The sequence below is a fragment of the Leuciscus leuciscus genome (assembly GCF_965113295.1).
Source record: "Leuciscus leuciscus genome assembly, chromosome: 9".
Taxonomy (NCBI): domain Eukaryota; kingdom Metazoa; phylum Chordata; class Actinopteri; order Cypriniformes; family Leuciscidae; genus Leuciscus; species Leuciscus leuciscus.
The window spans coordinates 13,634,106-13,647,978 of NC_138733.1; the positions used below are offsets into that span (position 1 = coordinate 13,634,106).

General features: G+C 37.3%; 1 protein-coding gene across 4 annotated transcripts in view; it reads right to left on the bottom strand.

Annotated features, from left to right (window-relative positions):
* The window catches only part of cadm2b (cell adhesion molecule 2b), a 237,318-nt gene that overhangs the window by 3,651 nt on the left and 219,794 nt on the right, over positions 1 to 13,873 (bottom strand). For 3 of the 4 annotated variants that reach the window (XM_082181224.1, XM_082181225.1, XM_082181222.1), the window contains one exon: positions 11,867 to 11,893. The exons of the other annotated variant lie outside the window; for it this stretch is intronic. In XM_082181224.1, coding sequence (XP_082037350.1) covers positions 11,867 to 11,893 — 27 coding nt within the window. The remainder of the gene's footprint in view (positions 1 to 11,866; positions 11,894 to 13,873) is intronic. 4 annotated transcript variants of the gene reach the window in all.

The following is a 13,873-nucleotide window of genomic DNA, read 5'->3' on the forward strand; positions in this document are numbered from 1 at the left end:
TGGAAGTCATTTATCACATTTAATAAAGAGGCACAGTAGCTACAGCTTCCATTTCCATTTTGCACAAATTTCCCCTGAAGATTTTGTGCTCTTGAACATATGGGATGGAAACGCTGTTTTTTTCTGCAAATTGTTTTTTGCAATATTAAAATTTTTTGCAACTTGGATGGACACATTGCTATAGAGACTTGTGCCAGTAAGTTACCACCTAGTAACCAACCAGAAAACTCAAAGCAACCACAAAGCAAATATACAAATCTAATTTAAAACAAAAGATGGGATAAGTTTATAAACATATAATCATTTATATGTTTAAAACATATTACAGGTAATAAGTTAAACAATTTAGTACTTGATGTTTTTTACTGCTGCTGCCTCATTTCTTTCAATTACCCATAATGCCATTACTGGTGCATCACTTAAAACCTTTTTTTTTTTATCTTATATTTCATAAGCTTTGGAAAAATATTGTTTTCTACATACACATTGACATCTTCATGATGCTTAAATAAATTAATGTTACTGAAAAAGCTTTTAGAATGCATTTTCTGTAGCCATTGAATATTCAGGGAATATTGTGTTGGGCATTCAATGTATATATCATCCAATATATATATATTATATTACCGCCATATGACCTCCCCATGTGGTCAAATTGAGGAGTTGCAAACTGGTGTTTATTTCAAGCCGGATCACAGAAACATCCCCAGCATGTCGTTCTGCTTTGAGATTTGGAGCCCAAGCAACATCAATTCAAAGCCAATGTTCTATCCTGACTTTCAATAGGCAGCAGGAGGGAGGGGTGGGGGGGATTTATCATTACAAACGAATGCTGAACAGCTACCAAAGATCTGTCATATCTCACAGCCCTGCGAGGACCAAAGTCACTCAATTCTTGGCGATATACAACAAGTTTAAAACCGGCAGGGGTTGCGGCAGGCTTATTTGTCTCCTGGGTTTAACTTTGAGTGAGCGACCGCAGACTAGGGTGAATCCGGTCGCCTCTGAACTTCTACTGAATAAATCGCCACCTGGAGTTGTGCATCTTAAGACCCCACTGCGGATAGCTTAGTGCGCTAGACAGCTAGTGCTGCCATTACCTGCCTTGAATGTGTAGAAGGATAAGTTCACCCAAAAATTCTCATTCGTTCTTCTGTGGAACACAAAAGGTAAAATTTTGATGAATAGCTTGGCCACTCTTTTCCATGATGAAAGTTTATGAGGACTGCGATCAAACTTTAAGAAGCTATTCACTGAAAATCTGGTCCTCTGTGTGCTGTTAATCACTGCGACCAAATCCTTGATTCAGTGAGTTGAACCAGATCATTCAGAAATGTTTTGCGAATCGGAACAACTGATTCACAGAAAATATTCGACTAAAAACAATTGATGTGCTCACGATACTTCTTACAAGAGGAGGCAAAAGAAGTTTTTTATAACAAATTTAATTTTGGTTTGTTTCTCCACTATGGAGCTTTTGTGTCATTTTCAAGCTTAAATGTGCAGTAAGTGATTTCTGAGAAACACCGATGAAAGTGGATTGGGCTGAGCAGCGAAACACCCTTGTAGCCAATCAGCAATAGGGGGTGTGTCCACTCATGATGGGGGAGGAGAGAGAGAGAGCGCCAATCAGCAAAAGGGGGCATGTCCAGTCATGATGGGGGAGGAGAGAGAGAGAGAGAGACAATCAGCAGTAGGGGGCGTGTCCACTCACGATGGGGGAGGAAAGAGAGAGTGAGCCAATCAGCAGTAGGGGTGTGTCCACTCATGATGGGGGAGGAGAGAGAGAGAGTGAGCCAATCAGCAGTAGGGGCGTGTCCACTCATGATGGGGGAGGAGAGAGAGAGTGAGCCAATCAGCAGTAGGGGGCGTGTCCACTCATGAAGGGGGAGGAGAGAGAGAGTGAGCCAATCAGCAGTAGGGGGCGTGTCCACTCATGATGGGGGAGGAGAGATAGAGAGAACAAGAGGGAGATTTGAAGAAACAAAGACTGTAGAAAGGGAGATGGCTGAGAGACATTACAAAAGAGAAAAGGTCAGAGGAATATCACTGGGAAAAGAAGAGTTATGATCAGGCAAGAGCTTTAGGACAGAGTTTAATATTAGAAAAGCTTTCCAGTGCTGGAGAGACCTGAGCGGAAATACCTGAAAACAGACGCACAGATCGAGTTGTTTCTGCTCCATACGTGAGTAACATTGGTTTTGCTGTTTCACAGATCAAAGATATGCTTTTGTTGTAATGTTAGCTATACTGTATAGTAACAGGACAGTTTTGAGTTCATTGTTAGTCTGGAGATGCTGAGGACTAACAACCAACTCTTGCTTGTATATACTCTTGTGTACTGTATGTTCTTTTTTTGTTCTTCCTTGTTCTTCATTTGAAGAGTTTGGTTCCAAAACGCGATAAACGCCATTTTTTAAAAAAATTGAGTTCCCGCAAAAATCAGTATTGTATAGGGTCGATATTGAAAATTTTACGTAAAATGCGATATCCGCCGTGTTATTCTCTCATATTTTCTCCCTTTCTTTCCAAACCGCGACAAACGGCAGTCTCCTTTCTCTGCAGAATGCGATAAATCCGCTCAACCAATCACAGCGCACCATTCCACGCATTGTAAACAGTAACGGCGGCGCTCTGAATACACCCGGCATCCTAGTTTTTCCTATCTACTTTGTACTTTTTGATCAACAATCAAACGGCATTGATGAACCTGTGGTGGTTTCTGCGGTAGGGAAGAAACGTAAGCCATCGAAATCTAATCATTTACGTGAGGAGATTAAGAAGACGAGGCACGCGGGAGGAGGAAAAATGCCGGCTGTTGTTTGTTCTCACACGACACGACAGCATCAAACTTCAGTCACGCTGACACGTTAACCCCTGGGGATCTTTTGAAAAACGTTCAATTGTTTTACTCAAAGTCAACGAAAACCGAGCAGGACCAAGCCATTTCACAGATGATCGCCGTCAAAAAAGTTCAGGAGGTATTTCCTAGCGATGGCTGATTGTACACTCACCTAAAGGATTATTAGGAACACCTGTTCAATTTCTCATTAATGCAATTATCTAATCAACCAATCACATGGCAGTTGCTTCAATGCATTTAGGGGTGTGGTCCTGGTCGACAATCTACTGAACTCCAAACTGAATGTCAGAATGGGAAAGAAAGGTGATTTAAGCAATTTTGATCGTGGCACGGTTGTTGGTGCCAGATGGGTCGGTCTGAGTATTTCACAATCTGCTCAGTTACTGGGATTTTCACGCACAACCATTTCTAGGGTTTACAAAGAATGGTGTGAAAAGGGAAAAACATCCAGTATGCGGCAGTCCTGTGGGCGAAAATGCCTTGTTGATGCTAGAGGTCAGAGGAGAATGGGCCGACTGATTCAAGCTGATAGAAGAGCAACTTTGACTGAAATAACCACTCGTTACAACCGAGGTATGCAGCAAAGCATTTGTGAAGCCACAACACGCACAACCTTGAGGCGGATGGGCTACAACAGCAGAAGACCCCACCGGGTACCACTCATCTCCATTACAAATAGGAAAAAGAGGCTACAATTTGCACGAGCTCACCAAAATTGGACAGTTGAAGACTGGAAAAATGTTGCCTGGTCTGATGAGTCTCGATTTCTGTTGAGACATTCAGATGGTAGAGTCAGAATTTGGCGTAAACAGAATGAGAACATGGATCCATCATGCCTTGTTACCACTGTGCAGGCTGGTGGTGGTGGTGTAATGGTGTGGGGGATGTTTTCTTGGCACACTTTAGGCCCCTTAGTGCCAATTGGGCATCGTTTAAATGCCACGGCCTACCTGAGCATTGTTTCTGACCATGTCCATCCCTTTATGACCACCATGTACCCATCCTCTGATGGCTACTTCCAGCAGGATAATGTACCATGTCACAAAGCTCGAATCATTTCAAATTGGTTTCTTGAACATGACAATGAGTTCACTGTACTAAAATGGCCCCCACAGTCACCAGATCTCAACCCAATAGAGCATCTTTGGGATGTGGTGGAACGGGAGGTTCGTGCCCTGGATGTGCATCCCACAAATCTCCATCAACTGCAAGATGCTATCCAATCAATATGGGCCAACATTTCTAAAGAATGCTTTCAGCACCTTGTTGAATCAATGCCACGTAGAATTAAGGCAGTTCTGAAGGCGAAAGGGGGTCAAACACAGTATTAGTATGGTGTTCCTAATAATCCTTTAGGTGAGTGTATGTATTTTTAGTCCAGTGCCTGTAATAAGATATTGACCGAGTTCAGAGGCTGTCATATGTGAATCAACTTATTTTGTTGTATATTTTCAACAGTTTCAATATGAAAAATAACTTTTATATTGATTCAATGGATTAATTGCATTTTGAAAAAAAGTGTCATGAATTTATTGCATTTTGGGGAAAAAATGATCAGTTTTTATAATAAATCTTTGAAATCAAAATCTGGATTTGATTTTTTTTTGTTGTTATTATAACCTAAAGATGCTATGTGAAAGTTTGAAACAGAAAATAGTGGTTTTCATCTTGCCACATTCTTGGTAAAGAAAACACATTTTTACTCAAATTAATCAAAATGGATTTATCGCGTTTTGGAACCAAACTCTTCATTTGTCATCTACGTTTTATTTTGCTTCGCTTCAGAATAGACATCCACTCTTGCATTGCGTGTTCGTGCATTTTGGGGGGCGGAGCAATGAAGAAAGGGGCATGTTTGTTTGGGTTGATTTCAAATATCAACAGTGTTTCTCAGAAATTGCTTACTGCACCTTTAAATCCACATTCAGGCCAGGATTTCTTTCAAAAATCACCTTTTGTATTCTACAGAAGAAAGAAAGTCGTACAGGTTTGGGACAGCATGAGGATGACAGGACTTTTGTGTGAAATATCCCTTTAACCTCGCTTGAAGGGAACAGGACAAAATGGTTTTTCTTTGACCTGGAGTAATTGTGTCCTGACACAGCACCTTTTGGCCCTGCGTTGGGCACCATTTCAGTGCTTCTGCAAGGGTGTAAACTTTAACTATGTGTCTTTATTGCACTTCGAACTTGCTCTCATTAGCTCATAGTGATGAATGGCTCTGTCTTCTGCTGCGCTTGGCAAAGTGACCCTGGGAGATGTGTAGAACAGGGACTTCTGCAGACCCATTTCTAACACATAAATGAACCCATTTGGTTCAATTAACAGTGTGCTTTGTTTAGAGGCAAAAATAAAAGCCACGTGGAAATTAAGTTCAAAGAATGAGAGGCTGTTCAGAATCAAGTACACCAATCACTTCACTCCAAGTTTGCCAGCCTATGCTGTGTTGTATTTGCCGCCTAATTACTTTAACACACAGATTTAACTTGCTATGCAGTATTGAAAGACTATTTAAAATATATAAAGCTTATATAAATATAAAGCACTTTTGTAAGTTGCTATGGATGTCTGCAAAATGCTTTATAAATAAATATTAGAAAAACATAATGCATAAAAAATGATAGACCGTCTACACAACAAAACCATTATTGCTGCAGATGTCTTTTATTTTCTTATGAATATGCAGTTTGATAATATAGTTCATTTTATTGCCCCCGACTCTAACTGAACGAGCTGTGTAGCAGTTACATGATTTCAAGCTGCTCTTACAATCTCATTTTTTCTCATTTAAATGAGCCTCAGGAATTATATACATTTACAATTCAAAAAGTTTATTTATTCTATTGCAATAATTTCTCTTTTTTATAGATGGCTGTTGCTTAGAAATGTGGAGTTTTGCATATCCCTTGGTAATAAGGATACTGGCTGTTTATTATGGCATCTTGTGAATAGACAGTTTTAAAGCAGGGATAAGAATAATGATGTTTGTCTTGTTGTGCAGTACATTATTAAAGGCAGGATTCACATTCTAGAGCTTGTGCGGGACAGTGATGTTACCTCATTTATTCACATGCACACACACTGATCACTTTGATTCTTTCATTCAAGGTCCTTTAATATCGATTCTCAATTCTCATGATTTTACATGTAGGAGTGTACTTGCTGTATTTGACCTTGGTTGTGTTAAGCTAGAAAAATAAAATAAAATACTGCATTTATTTATTATTCTTAACCTGCAAAGATTTTCGTGACTGGGAAAGAGAGCCACTCTGATGTTTTTGACCAATCATACCTTAGCAGCTGTTGCTATCCACCATATTATAAGACGTTTGCCCATTTTTAAACAGGTATATGAAAGGCCTGTTTGGATAGTTGAACACTATCCTAAATACGCAGTAAAATGTTGTTTATGTGGCACTTATAAAAGTGACAGAAGGTATTGAGATATGTACTGCAATATTATTATTTTTTTTATTCTAAAAACAATTAAGTCAAAATAATAAAATGCAATATACAATGTAATTGTGCATAGTCCAAATAGTATAATATACCATTGAAAAGTTTTTTATTTTAATGTTTTTGAAAGACTCTTGCTAGAAAGACTAATGCTAACCATTTTATCTAATAAAAATACAGTAATATTGTGAAATATTTGTACAATTTAAAACAACTAAGCTGGCTTTTATTGAATAAAAATACAGTTATATTGTGAAATATTTTTACAATTTAAAACAACTAAGCTGGCTTTTATTGAATAAAAATACAGTAATATTGTGAAACATTTTCACATTTTAAAACAACTCTTATATATTTGAATATATTTAAAAATGTAATTTATTCCTGTGATGGCAAAGCTAAATTTTTGGCATCATTACTCCAGTTTTAAGTGTCATTCAGAAATCATTTTAATTAGTTGATTTGGTGCTCAAGAAACATTTCTTACATGTTTTTTTTTTTAGGATTCTTTGACGAACATAAAGTTAAAAAGAAACAGCATTTATTTGCAATAGAAATCTTTTTGAAATTCCTTGCTGAATAAGAGTTGTCCTGGCAACCTAATTTCTTTCACTAAATAAATAAATAAAGAACATCTTACCGACCCTCAAATTTTGAATAGTATATTGTGCTTTTCAGCTTATGGAGGATCAATGTTTCCCATTTATTTTTGTTGTTGATATCAAAGGTTCCACATTTTGCTGCATTTTGCTCAAAGTCACTTGGCTATATTTCTAGTCCAAGTAAAATATTTTGTCAAGTGCTCCATATGTAAGGCTTTTGTGGTTCATGGTCAAATTAATAAATGCCAATTACTTATTTTAAAGACATTTTTGAGAAATATCCAGTGTTTGGGAAAGTTAGCCTACTTTTAAAAGTAATTCTCCCTAAAAAAGCAACTAATTTCATTACTTAAGTAATGCGTTACGCTATACTTTTGCGTCATTTGTTTCTCGCCTGGACTGGGCTTGCTTGTTTGTTTTTTAATAACAAAAAACATGAATAATGAAATGAATAATCCTAACGCTAAAGGAAATGAAAATTCACGCCTGTACAGTAGAGGTCAATAAATGGGAAAACAAAGTAACGTGTTATTGGAAAAAGTAACTCAGATATTTTGTTGTAAATTCAAAAGCAATGCATTACTTAACTCGTTACTTTAAAAAAAGTAATCTGATTACATTACTCAAGTTACTTGTAATGCTTTACCCCAACACTGGAAATATCTAATTTTACATTCTGTAGGCTAGCATCAGCAAAGGGTTGAGTCCTTTGAACAGACATGACTGAATAGAAAACACTTATGATATCTCCAAATGTATCTGGTCAGAGATTAATAGCTGGCAAACGGAGGCACACGCATCAAAGACTTTAGATATACAACGACGGTGCATTCGGGAGAAAGTGCAACACGCAATATGGCGGAATAAGTCCCGCCTTCTAAATTAAAGAGCCGTTTGCTGATTGATTAAAGGCCCGTACACACCGGGACGAATTTCGCGCGCGATATTCGCCGACGTTTAACGCCTCGTGACTAAACAAAGGGCGCCAATGTGAGTGTGCACACTGACGCGAAAAACGCCACGCGTAAAAGCGTAATTTTTTTTTAAACGCCTGCAAATATGCAAATATGGCCGCGGAGGGAACAGACTTTCCTTGAAAGAGACTTTGATGTGTCTCTTTCTGTTGGTGGAGCAAAGACATACTGAACTCCTTTGGAAATGGAGCTAGTTTGTGAAAGTAAAGAGATCATTAGTCTCATTCACGGATGGTGACATGTGGCCAAAGACGCAAGTCATTTTGCTTGAGCGTTAATGAATTCCATTAAGATCTCGCATGTGAAAGGCCAGAGGCACAGAATGTGTTTTATGGCACACACACACACACACACACACACACACACACACACACACACACACACACACACACACACACACACACACACACACACACACAATCAGAATCTTCATAGCTTTAAATGAACATTTGCATCAAAATAAATCACTGTGGAATTAATTAATGTTGATTTCTTGATTTACAATTTGTGGCAAAGACCCTGTGAAATTGTACATAAAAATGTCTGTGGAGATAAGAAATGAGGTCTATAGGCAACACTTTTAATTTGCATTATTATTGGAACGTTCCAAGTTCAAAACAAGTTAAGCTCTATTGTCAGCATTTGTGAACTATGAAAGCTTGTTTGTGCCATGGAATAAAACAAACAAACAAACAAACAAAACAAGTACAAATAAATAAGCAATAAAGTGTTTTCCTCTTATTGCGAGTTTATATCTCGCAATCAGTGTTGGGTGTAATGCATTACTAAGTAATTAATTACTAATTACTTTCCCCTTGGAAAAAGTAAAGCAAGGGATAACTTTTTTCTGTAATTTAATTACATTACTTCTGATGTTATTGCAATAAATATGGTATAGATATAGAACAATTCTGTATTGGATTTGACATCAAAATTTTACGTCTAATGTTCAAAATTTATGTTTTCAATGTAACCTTGTCCCCTTAAATACTTTGGTCAGTTCAATAATAATTTATGGAATTTCATATTATTTATTTGATCAAATTAAATGAGCAGCTTCATGTTTATGATTGTTTTGTTTAACTGGTTGAGGTTGATATGGGATTTAGAAAAAGTAATTAGTAATAAGTAATGCAATACATTTTAGAGGGAGTAATTAGTACAGTAATCTAATTACACTGTTGGAGTCTTGGAGATTATTTACTATTATTTAAATTAGTAACTAGAAATGAATTACTTTTCTGGAGTAACTTACACAACACCGCCCGCAATTCAGACTTAATAACTCAATTACGAGAAATTACGAGATATAAACTTCGCAATTGTGAGAAAAAATGCAGAATTGTCAGCAATTGTGAGCTTATATCTCAATTCTGAATTTTTTTTTAAATTCAGAATCGCGATATATAAACGCGCAATTGTGAGAAAAAAAAGTCTTTATTTCTCAGAAATATTAGATATTAACCTGCAATTGCGCGTTATAAAGTCCAAATTGTCCGATATAAACTCGCAATCCTGAGAAACTGCAATATAGAAACTTGCAATTGGAAAAAAAAATCTGAATTGCAAGTTTTATATTTTGCAATTTTAACTTTATTTCTCACAAGTGTGAGTTTTTCTCTCAGATCTGTTAAATATGAACTCAAGTCCGAATTGCACGATATAAACTCGCAATTCTGAGAAAAATTAAACTGCAATATAGAAACTTGCAATTCTGAATTTTTTCCAATTGCAAGTTTCTATATTGCAGTTTACTTTTTCTCAGAATTGCGAGTTTATATCGTGCAATTCGGACTTGAGTTCATATCTAACAGATCTGAGAGAAAAACTCACACTTGTGAGAGAACTTTATTTTAACTTTATTTAACTTATTACACTTTAAAAAAAGTGAGAATTGTGAGATAAAAAGTTGCAATTACCTATTTTTTTATTCCCTGGCGGAAACAAGCTTCCATAGAGGCCTGCTGTCGATTAACACAGATTAAATGGCCTAAAAGGTTTAAAAAAATGTATGAAACTGACACAAATGTGTAGAAAAATGCCTATATTAAGATTTCCTTACATTCCATTTGATGTTAAAAATGGCCTAAAAGTTTTTCAAAAATGCATGAAACTGACACAAATGCAAAAAGGACTGTATACATTTCTAAGAATGTGCATTTTAAACTACATTTTGAAAAAGATATTTCCTTTTCGTCATCCTGTAAACTGTAGGCCTATCCTTGTGCCACTGACCGTTCTGTATTTCTAACTTTTCCAGATTCTTCCTAACAGAAACATTTCTTTTCACTGATGCCTGTAAGTGGGTCTTGTGTGAATGACAGCACCATGGAGCACCATGACATTTCACAAAGATCAGCAGTGCTCCCATGCAAGGCAATGGCTCCCAGCTCATGCTATGGAGGAGGTTAATCTGCGTAACCCGACCCACCAATCCACAAGCCACATTACAGCGCCCTGTCTCGCAATGATGATGTCAGCACTCCAGCAAAACATATTTACCTGCTGTCGATTAACACAGAATACAGTTCCAGTGCATCCATCAGTTCGCAAAAACAGGCATAAATTATGTTTATAATAATGCAAGGCATTCTGCATGGTGTTTTGTTATTTTTATTATAGCAATAATAAAAAAAATTCTGCATTTGTTTTGAACTGGTGACATTCCTTAAAAGTATGAATTGTGTTCTAAATACAGATGGCACCTGAATTACTATCTGAAGCGCTGTCATCTCCACACACTCATTTTGCAACTCATGTTCACTCTACTCCCAGCGGAATATGGTGTGGGTGGCATAAAATATGATTAGATTTAAAAAACAAATTACAGCTGCTTATAATTAAAATCAGTTCCCTTATGGGAGAGCAGGCTAAGGAAATCTGACCTATGACAAATAGTTAGAACACATCGAGGTGAAACATTCAGCACAGAGAACCCAGTGAAATAGACGACCAAGCTGAAAAAAAAATCAATGGTTCACCAAAAAACAAAACAAAACAGGACATAAACTGCACATAGCAAAATAAAACATGTTCTCAAAAGGCCATACCATGCACACACATATTATATGATGACATATAATAACATGTTTTTATGGCAGCGATTTAACAGTCACTGCTGCAACTCTGTGATTTTTTCCTCGTAGCTTTGTGTTTACGCCTTTCAAATGATCTACAAGGACACTGAGCTATCTTCAAGAATTGAGTGCTGGTTTCTTAAGATTCAGTCTGTCTGGTTATTGGAGATAATAACAAAAAAGAACTAAAGCATGCTTGAAAAAGAGTCTTATTTTCTTGATTTTTACATTATTTATATAATGTACTATTTCATCAAAACTTTAAAATATACATCCCTCACTAAGGCTCAACTATTTTATGGGTCTCTAATAAATCTAACGTGTAGATGTAAAAATTACATAAAGATTTACTTGGTTACACCACTTGACATTTGATGTTAAAAATGGCCTTCAAAAATGTATGAAACTGACACAAATGTGTAGAAAAATGCCTATGTTAAGATTTCTTTACATTAGATGTTGAAAATGGCCTAAAAGTTTTTCAAAAATGCATGAAACTGACACAAATGCAAAAAGGACTGTATACATTTCTAAGAATGTGCATTTTAAACTACATTTTGAAAAAGATATTTCCTTTTCGTCATCCTGTAAACTGTAGGCCTATCCTTGTGCCACTGACCCTTCTGTATTTCTAACTTTTCCAGACTCTTCCTAACAGAAATAAGATACATTTCCTTTCACTGATGCCTATAAGTGGGTCTTGTGTGAATGACAGCACCATGGAGCACCATGACATTTCACAAAGATCAGCAGTGCTCCCATGCAAGGCAATGGCTCCCAGCTCATGCTATGGAGGAGGTTAATCGGCGTAACCCGACCCACCAATCCACAAGCCACATTACAGCGCCCTGTCTCGCAATGATGATGTCAGCACTCCAGCAAAAAAATATTTACCTGTAGTTGTACCTGGGAAATCTTTAGCTGTTGCCATGGACGCAGACAGAAAGGGGCAGTAAGGGAAGACAAGGGTGAGGACATCACAAGGGGAGAGAATAAAAAAAAAGAAAGAAAACTGGCCACAAAACTCAAAACCATTAATGAAGACACTAACCGACAGCATTAACCTGCTGTCAGAATGATGGAACATGGACGACTGGGACGACATAATGGTTTCAAGTACAAATGCAGTTTTGTACAAACTAACACATCCTGCAAGACACATCCATTTGGCATATTCATAACTCTACATTCTTGCTAATCTCTGGTGTCTGCTACGTCCCGCTGCACTGCTCTGTAATGATGTTACTTATCATGCAAATCGCTCTGTATTTCAAGCCTCTGAAGCTGGAGATATTTTCTACTGCATTAATACCAGTTAATTCATTTGAGTTACTAGCCTCTTTATCTTACACAGATAAAAAGAACGGGCATGACAAATTGGGACAATTGGTCTCATTCACTAACCGTGTGTATGCAGAGAGTTTGTGTGTGAAATATGCATACGAACGTCTTCATGAGCAAATCATGATTCATCGATCACTTTTGTACTTGGGGTATGTTTACACGACAACAATGTACTAAAACAGAAAAGTTGTGCCTTTGTGTTTTTTATGTACAGATGACAACATTGTCAAAACGATCCCCGTTCACATGGATTCGCGAAAACGACAAAAAACGCTGTATTCTGCTGCCTGGCCAGTAGTTGGCGATGTCACTTTGTAAAGAAACACTATGCGCCAAAAGACTGAACATGTAATATTCATGCGCATGACGTCAACGTTTTCACAAATTCACGTTTTTGTAGTTTACACAGAGACGATAACGGTATCGTTTAAAAAAACGTGCACTTTTTTCAAAAGTTTGCGTTTTTAGGCCCCCAAAACGATCTTGTTGTGTAAATGAACGGCCAAAGCGTATAAAAAGTTTTCTGTTGAAAACACTGCCATGTAAACGACCCCTTAAATGCATTGTAATCTTATGGGGAAAAAACACATAGTAACAACTGAAACCACACATAGGCCTACGCAAAAACATACTCTGGGTGGCCATAGAATTTCGCGTGGGGCACTCATGTTCAAGTTGGTCATGTGAATTCAACCTGTTGACCAACAGAAAGCTGCTTTTGAAAGTGACTTCTGTGTGAGATGTGCTTCAGACATCTCAATGCTATTGACAATGGACCTTTTTTCAGGTGAAATTTCACAAACATGTTGCTAATATGACCACGCCTTAAAGAAGTACTTTACCGCTGGCAAAATGGGATTTCAATAAAACTTGTCAGCCTACACCTAGAAAGGTGAAATTTATATTTATTTTAGAAATTTATATTTTCTTCCCTTTTGCCAAATTGCTAGGAAAACTTCAACACCCATAATGCACTGGGCATGTTGCCATCCAAGGCCACTCCCACCAGTCTGCTATGGAGAAGCTTGACCAGAGTAAACTACTGCTTTGCTTTAGTAGGAAATACTTCTTAGCAAACCTTTTGTCATAATGGTGTCGACACTGTCAAATGGTGTTATAATGGTATTGTTCCCGGGTGCAAGAATTCAAAGAGTAAACGTTTAGTGGGAGTGAGTTACTTTTGGTTTTACAGAGGCTAAAGGCTGCAAAGAATCCTAAAAACGGAGGAAACATTGACAGAAAATCGGAAAAACCTGCGTGTTTGTAGTCAACATTTCAAACTGGATGACCACGAACACAGAAATGGAGGGGAAAAACGGAAAGAAACTGCCGTTCTGTCAGTTACTCCCGAAGTAAAACGCAGTCACCTACAGGTAAGAAAGCTGATGCCATTGTGTTCCATTTTTACCATAATGCTGTTAAAAGAGTAGACAAAATATGATACCATTTTCAGTAATAAACCTACTCTTATAATAACTGTTAATAATCTTCTGTCAATCCAACTGGGGATACAAAATACGGAAGTGCAATCCGTAGTTTTCACTAAAGCTGTCAAAA